The 8,443-nt window shown below is 49.3% G+C and overlaps 1 protein-coding gene across 1 annotated transcript; it reads right to left on the reverse strand.

Annotated features, from left to right (window-relative positions):
* Positions 1-241: 241 nt before the first annotated feature.
* LOC109772039 (cytokinin hydroxylase) lies at positions 242-2,884 on the reverse strand. Its single transcript, XM_020330731.4, has 5 exons — positions 2,529-2,884; positions 2,208-2,437; positions 1,874-2,115; positions 1,006-1,405; positions 242-891 (listed from the first exon to the last, which is right to left on the reverse strand). The coding sequence occupies exons 1-5, from the start codon at positions 2,812-2,814 to the stop codon at positions 463-465; spliced, it is 1,587 nt and encodes a 528-aa protein (XP_020186320.1). The 5' UTR covers positions 2,815-2,884; the 3' UTR covers positions 242-462.
* Positions 2,885-8,443: the final 5,559 nt, after the last annotated feature.

Here is an 8,443-nt window from a genome sequence, read left to right on the forward strand (position 1 = left end):
GGGATCATGCGAGGAGTGATGTATTGGATCACCTCCAAGGTGAGGCAACACATAAATTAGCTGCATCGGCGGAGGAAGCGGAGAGGATTGAGTTGTGGCAGTTTAAGATATCTGCATGGTCTCTACGGTCTGCCCGGCGGTCGTTACACGCGGATGTGAGGTATCATTTGTTGTTTTAGAAGGTGCACATGTATCTTCTTTTTTTTTGTGCATAAAAATTCTTCTTTGTTTAGGATTACCATAACAAAAATTGTCATGTCGTTTGCATACATTGTAAGTAAATAACTAGTGCAGGAACTCCACTCTAGAAAGAATAGCAGCATATACCAGCCGGGACAACTGACAGGCCGGCCTTCCCAGTCAGTCAGTCAGACAGGTAGGGCAACCAATCAGAAAACACAAAATCTTTCTCTATAGCCGATCGAGGCGCGCGCCAAAGGAACAAAAATAAGTATGGAGGCCCTACGGCCGCAGCGGCCGGAGGTGGACGGGCACGCCGTACTTGGGGCGGAGGGTGAGCACGTTGACCGGCGCGTGGCGGTAGTCATCGGAGATGGTGAAGCGGAAGTTGGCCAGCAGCATGGCGAGGACGACCTTGGCCTCGAAGAGGGCGTACGCCTGCCCGACGCAGTTGCGCGGCCCGGCCGCGAACGGCAGGAACCGGCCGGCGCCCGCCGATGAGCGCCGCCCGGCGGCGAACCGCTCCGGGTGGAACTCATGCGCGTCGGCGCCCCAGATGGACTCGTCGTGGTGTATTGCCAGCACGGGTATCCACACCGAGAGCCCGCGCGGCAGGTGGAGATCCCCGAGCCGGATGTCCTCGAACGCCATCCGCGGCAGCAGCGTCGCCGGCGGGTACAGCCGCAGCGTCTCGTGGATGATCATCTGCAGCTGCAAATTCGCGCGCACACAAGAAAAAACATTAAGATTTTCGCTAAGAGCCGAACGATCAAATGACATAAGACCTTGCTTACGCATGCACGTGCACAGTACTGTAGGACATACCACGGTCAGTTTGGAGAGCTGGTCGGCCGACGGCGGGTCGTCGCCGCAGACCTGGGAGACCTCGGCGCGGGCCTTGTCCTGCCACTCGGGGTGCGTGGCGAGTAGCATGAGCGTCCAGGTGAGCAGCAGCGCCGACGTCTCGTGGCCGGCGAAGAAGAAGGTCTTGCACTCGTCGATCACCAGCCGCGTGTCGTAGCTGAACTTGCCGTCGTCGCCTGCACCCTTCTCCTTCTTCTTCTCCATCTCGGCGAGCAGCATGGCGAGGAGCCCCCGGCCGTACGTGGAGGTCGTCCGGCCCTCGTCGGCGATCTCGCGGCTCCGGCGGATGGACTCCAAGACGACGCCCTCCAGCTCGCCGTTCAGCCGCCCGATCTCCCTCCTGTACTTGCTGGGGAAGTACCTGCACGTACGGCAGCAACACGGATCGATGAGGCCATGATCGGCCGAACACACTCGTCCTCGAGCACATGTAGTGCACACTTGTTTACTCGTATGTGCGCGTACGGCAATGGACATATGCGCACGCACGGATGCGCCAGTGGATGATGGAATCAAACCAAAGCGCCGGACAAATTGGAGTCAGTGCCACTGCCCAAAAACTAACTGGACAGGGATGGGCTGCGCCTGCACGTCACATAGTTATCTAAGACCAATTACTGTGCTATAGCGGCTTAATCGGCTTGTTTATCTTAAGCTGTTAGGATAATTCCACACATTAGACTCGCATATGCACTATGCGAGATGTGGCTGCAAGTGAACCAAAGTGGCGACAAGGGCCAGGCAAGTAGCGAGGGAGTGAGTGGTGTGTTCGAGGCAGGCAAGAGAGGATCGAGCTGGCCGGCCTGGACGAGAGGTGATCGTGACTCACTGGCTGCCGGGGATCCAGAGGTAGCGGCTGGAGCGCGCGGTGAGGCGCTGCAGGTCCTCCAGGAGGTGGAAGATGCGCTTGCCGGTCTCGTAGCTGGTGTCGAACTCGGTCCGGGAGATGATGTCGCCGGTGAGCCGGGTCATGTGGCCGCCGATCTCCACCTCGCCGCGGCCGCGCGCCGCCGCATCCCGCAGCGACAGGATCGTCTGCTTCGTGCACTCCACCATGTGCCCCACACGCCCCTGCGTGCACGTACGTGCGATCCGAAGCTGCGGTCAGGAAAACGAACCGGTAGGCAATGCCACCATGTGTTCGACGAGGTGCGGCGACGTACCTTGAGCTTGTCAGGCATGAACGCCGGCGCGACGACGTGGCGCTGGTGCGACCACCTGGCGCCGTTGGCCATGAGCAGGCCGCGGCCGATGAAGTTCTTCGTGCCCTGCCGCTGCAGCCACGACTTGCCGGTGGCGTGGGCGTACTTGGACGACAGGAACTCCTTGATCATGTCCGTGTCCGTCAGGCACAGCCGCGGCTCGCTCCCGTACCAGTACACGAAAAGCTTCCCTGAAACGCGGAATCCCCATCGGTCAGTACGTACGCACGCCCGGCGGCCGGCGCGCAAGAGCAATGCGGTGGGGCTGTCTTAAATTCTCACCGTATGTCTGCGACCAGAGCACGTAATGGGGCATGAGGCGGCCGACGATGTCGTGGCTCAGGGACGTCATGTCGCCGGCGTTGGCCTCCGCAACGAGGGCCGACACCTGGCGTAGGTTGCCGACGAGCGGGCGCGGCGGGGGACCGTGGACGCCCTGCGCCGCCATGGTTCTACGGATCCTCATTGGCGTCAGGAAGTAGCAAGATAGGGTCACCCATACCGCCCTCAGAAGCAGCACCGAGACAACCGAGGCGATGGCGGTGATCATGGCCGCCACGAACGCCATTAGAGAATTGTATAGGATGTAACAAAGAGAGAAACTGAGATAGCGAGAATTGGAGGCGTTACTCTTAGCTGCCGCCTGCAATGCAGGCTTTCCCTGCGCTTCCCTGGGCTATATATATACCGATAGAGCTGGAGATTACTGGCACGTAGTAATTCCCAAATACCCTATTAAGATATTCTATTTCCTAAGATCGGTTGCCTTCTTACTTTTTATTATTTCCTAAAAAACGTATATCTTCTTTTCTTTCGTATCATAAACGGGCACGACTTGTTTACTGACTGATAAGGCGAGAGACAGTGCATTACCGTGTGAGAGAAAGGTTATTCTCCTTTGGTGCGGTCACTACATGAGTGGGCGCCTTAATTAGAGACTAATCTACGGGATTGGATTGCTATGCGCCGAGAGGGTTTACTCTTGTTTATTTAGAAGCAATTGATGTGGTCAATCTATCTTTCCACTAGCAAAAAGTAGTAGTGTATCACTCATATTTGGAAGCCATTTATCTCTCATAAAGATTTTGGGATATAAAGGGGGCGATTCTTAATTAGCTGCTAATAATATTCGTCCAACCTATGGCCAGAGTCTATTTCAAGATCGGTAGAGATCAGGCGCAAAGATCCTACCAAATTCATATGCCAAAAGTTGCATATACACATACAGGAGTCCCAATACACATAAATATATACCCACACAAAAAATACACACGTACATATATACAGAACATCTGCAATCGCTGACTGACAGGTGTGCTCCATGGACGCCAAGGAACTAGACGACCGCTATACAATAATTTTTACTCAATTTATTATGCAAAATGCTCCCTTTGTACGCATAGCTTACGTACCACAGAAGAGACAGCAATATAGTACACTGAGAAATTCCAAAATGAGCACTCGAGGGCAGCATCACAAGGATGGCACCAAATGCTGTTCTGCTAATTATAAGGCTTAGGCAGCGGCATTGGAGGTCCAGCCCCAGGATTTCTTGTCTGAATCAGGCTTAATTAAGAGTATCAGTGTACCATCATTGCATAGAGTATGCAATAACCTGGTCAATCCCTTAAAAAGAATTGGCAAATCTCATTCAGCATCGATAGCTTTATATATTCTCCATTCCCTCTCGCCGCACTTTTCCCATGGACGATTCCGATAGGAAACATAACCCATGGATGGTTCCGAAGCAAAGTTTTTCTTCTTCTGACAAGAGGCATAAACTAGCTTAGCAATCCTGCAAACGGAGCCTAAAAAGTGCAAAAGGAGGCCATTTTTGTTTTTGTTTTTCAAGAGCAAGCCAATTAAGCCTAGCTAGTTCTCTGCACCTCCGGCAACTTGGAGAAAGAAAATGCTGTGTGCTTGGGCTTTAGGCATGCGTACAAAACCTTAGCCTCACACAATATGATTGTTTAGTGTGGAGCTCTCACATTTATATATGCCAAGAAAGGAGAGAGCTCACAGTTCAGTTGGAACAGAAAACAGCGTGAATGAGCTGTATCCGATCGAGGCGAAGTCGGTGCGCCGGCAAATCCTGCTTAGTGCTCCTGCTAGTGACGGTTTAAGAAGAGCAGTTTAGTTCTCTGCGACTAATGATCTGATTTGGCAACTCTTTCCTATGGAAGATTTGGTTCACACACACTCTTGCAGAGAGAAAATATAACTGAAGGCCGAGTCGGTGCTGCTGCTCTTTTGCTGAAGTCTCAGGCAGTTTTCGCTGTTGTCGGTTTTCGGTCAGCCAGTAAAAGTAGGAAGCGCTCGCCGTAAGACCGGCTGTCAGTTGTAACCTCCTCTCTGGTCAAGAATTGGTCAGAGCACCTGCCATTTTTTCAAAGAAATGAACTGCAAGCTTTTTGTTGCTGAAAATAATGCGTAACGGTAGTCGAAAGCTGAAACTGAGCCTTTTCCCCACTGTGTAGAACAAGCAAACTCTGTCATGACTGAGTCATGACGCTTGAATTACAGTCTCTTCCTTGCTGGGAATGTGGATGACCACCTGGAGCATGCAAGGGGGCCACCAGACACAGTGTTGAAAAATCTCTCGCAGAAGTTATTAGTATATTATAAAGATAATAATGAAAGAATCATCCTCCGGTCTCTGCACAATTCGCCTTTACTCACATACCCCCGTTTCTGAAGAGATCAGACATCGTTCTCCTTCAGTTTTACTCTTCTGCGCAGTGCAATGCTACACCGTATCCACTCGACCCAAACCCGCTGCAAACGCTGGCCATGAGGCATTACAAAAAAAAATGATTGGATATATATGCAACCAATTCAACACAACCAAGGACGTATCTTGGAGCCGTTCCATGGGAGCGATTCTGGTATGAAATATCCTGCACGCATCATGGGCAAGAAAATCCATCCCTCGTGCCCAAATTTTTATAGCTTTACGTACTTATATCACACGATATCTTGCCAATGCCGGTGGGCATCTCCCAGCTCAGCGACTAAACTTGGCCAGCTTATGGCAAGCTAAGACGAAGAACTGGTCACCAGTTAGTGAGACTGATTATATTTAGCATTTAGCAAGCACATGTCCACACTACTAGTTAATGACATCTGTGGAGTGTGCATGTAAATATAGTGTAACTCGTACGTCACAGGGATCTCAGAATCTCAGTGAGACATAGCATAGCCACAGAGAACTCTGACTTGTGCAGTGGTTTTGCTTTCTAGAATGTTTATGGCAGCTATTAGCCGAGCTCTGCATATTCAGGAAGCAACTTGTTGCTAGACTATATCGGTTTGATTTTTCTGAACCTTTCAAAGAAACTCGGCGACGAAAGCCGCTTATAAACTTTAATAGGACTTTGTTAGATTAGTGGCACCGTTTGTCTGTCCACCATTCTTTTTGACAGTTCCTCCAACTTGGCAAATAATTTTATCTATGCCATTACAGCTCAAATATGTTGTCTATGTTACTGACTAAACTAAACTTCAGTCTTAGCTTAGCCGTATGTCCTGGCACTTAGAAACCGTGTGGCGTTAGTTTTTTTTTATTGTAAGCTAGTGCGGCGCTAGGTTTTTTTAGCTAGTGTGGCGCTAGGTGGACTGCTTTGTTTTTCTGAGGAATAGCTAGGGTTTTTTTAAGGCAAACTGAGGAATAGTTTTTTTTTTAGAAAACTGAGGAATAGCTAGGTGGACTGCCAGCCCAGTTTCCCTTCTTTTTAGAGGAGAGGCTACTAGGCCAGCTGGGCCATACATTCAGGGCCTGTGGGCCAAACCCTCAGCCCATTCTACTACTGCCGCGTACACGTTTGGGCCTAAACAGTGCACCGCATCGGACAACTACTTTTGGGGTAACTTTCGCCCGGGCTCGAACCCTATATTTCGTGAGGCGAAAGGAGGCGTACGGCGCCTGGAAAAGGATCCCCGAGTACAGCTCAGAAAGGCAGGATACCGAGGGATCCCCTGCGGACGACGCTCCGTGTGCACCGCGTGTGGCCGGTGAACCTCGGGCCGTGGCTGGGCACGCGCCGCGGTTCCGTTGGTCCCGCACGGTGTCTGCTGTTACGGAAGGCATGAAACAGCACACCGAGTTAATACGCCGCCGTCTGCTGCTATTTGGGAGGAGATCTTGCACTTACACCCCTGCGTTGATTGAGCTGCTTTAGCTGGCTAAACTTATGGGCACAAGTATAATTCTTTCCTTGACAAGCATAGGAAAGAATGATCCGGTGTGTGTATATAGCATGTACAGTTGCTCTCTTTCTTTGAGTTTATTCGGACCAAGCTGATTGTACCTAGGTAGAAGTTACAAATCGTCCTTGTTCTATGTGTGGCAAAGACAATACGACAATCTATGCAACTATAGAAAAAACAAGAAACACAATATACCAGTGAAGATTTTCCTACAAAAATCATTTATGAGCCTGGGCTTAGCTGCTCTCGACATCATAATCATCAATTCTCCTTGAGATTGGCGGTGTATGCTGTATTGAAGGTTGTATCTCTCCCGTATATTCACTAGAATTGAAAATGCCCCATCGCATTAAATCCTGGTAGGTTACGTTATGAGGCTTCCAGTACATTATAGCGATAGATGGCCATCGAACAATCGTTTTGTAAACATATCTTTCACATCCATTATGGAGCTCAAATAGGTCTGCCAGTGAGAGGACTTGCGGCCAACTTCATTGTATCATGTAGTCCGAAACCTGTGCGGAAAGTGGTTGGCTGGGTGAAACCAAGATATGGCTATGTCAAACTAAACGTTGATGCCGGATTTGACAGTGACACACTGGATGGTTCAGTCGGCGCAGTTCTTCGGGATCATAGCGAGCAGTTTATTGTTGTTGCTAACGAAAAACTTGATACTTGTTTTGATTCATTTACAGTGGAGGCAATAGTTGTCCGTTTGGTTGTGAATCTTGCATGCACCGTGGGTTGCAACAAAGTTGAAATTTGTTTAGATAATGTGGCTCGTTGAAGCTCTGAAAGAGGGTAGTTCTACCTCTGTTGCCAGTGCAATCTTCGTTGATTGCTACCTCTGTTGCCAATGCAATCGTCGCTGCCACTTTCTTCTCAGACTCACGAATCAGATGATCTCTGATTGCCTTGTTGGCGTGACATTGGAGTGAACGTGCAAAGGACAGACCACTCCTGCCTCAGGGCACCTGCCTACATCACCAACACAGAGCGACACAGAAAACTAAATCAAATATCTATCAGCCAAAGCTTGAGAAACTCAGGTTTGGGGATTGGAGATTGTTGTGCCTATCAACTAGATCTAGTGGGAACTTCATCCCGTCCTTCGCCATGGTCATCCGCATAATTCACCCCGGTGGACGCACTCCCATGTCCAGCGAGTAGTCTACACGAAGATGAGCAGTGCCGCGTGGCAAATTGGGCCATGTCTTCGATAGATTAGATGCTGCTTTTCCATGGACCAAAATCGCAAGACAGACAAAAAACGTCTATCCAAATTGAATTGCACTCACGCCGTACACAATGACCCCATCATACGAAACTGTTCCCACCAATATATCTTCAATACTATACTTTTCAGTGGAACTGAACTGACACCTGAGCCTCCATTTGCCAAATCCCAGTAGCACATGCAACGACCGTGATTACAGGAATATGAGCCTGGAAACCAAAACACCCCTCTCATTTTTGTACGCTTACTCGAGAAACCGATGGAGGTGTAGATTTCATGGCATTTGATTATGTGTTAAATTTATAATGATAATCATCGTGTATTTTTTTTACAACAACAAGGTAGTTTCAAGAATTGTGATGTTTAACAATTATATTGATTTTCAATATCTTTCATGGCGCACTTAACAAATTTACGGTGTATCGTAACTCTCTTACTGGAGTAGTTTTTTTTTAAAACACACAAGTAAAGAGCAGTTTGTTGGATGAAAATAGCATAAGCATGACAGATGCTTGTCAGTTGGTGAGAGTTTTTCCTTTTGAGACACGGAGTTGTCTGTGTTTGTAACACGCCAAACGCACATCACTGACATTAATCAGCAAGATGCCCCCGTCTAATCAGTGTCCCTGTCTATCTACTCTTTAGCTTTGAAGCCTCCTCTCCAACGTGAAAAACAAAAACCGATCAAGACACCAAAAGCGACCCTTGCAGAGAAGCACGGCCGTCTTAAAAATACAACAAACCAGAGGGGTTA

This window comes from Aegilops tauschii, chromosome 5 (assembly GCF_002575655.3).
Source record: "Aegilops tauschii subsp. strangulata cultivar AL8/78 chromosome 5, Aet v6.0, whole genome shotgun sequence".
Classification (NCBI taxonomy): Eukaryota; Viridiplantae; Streptophyta; class Magnoliopsida; order Poales; family Poaceae; genus Aegilops; species Aegilops tauschii.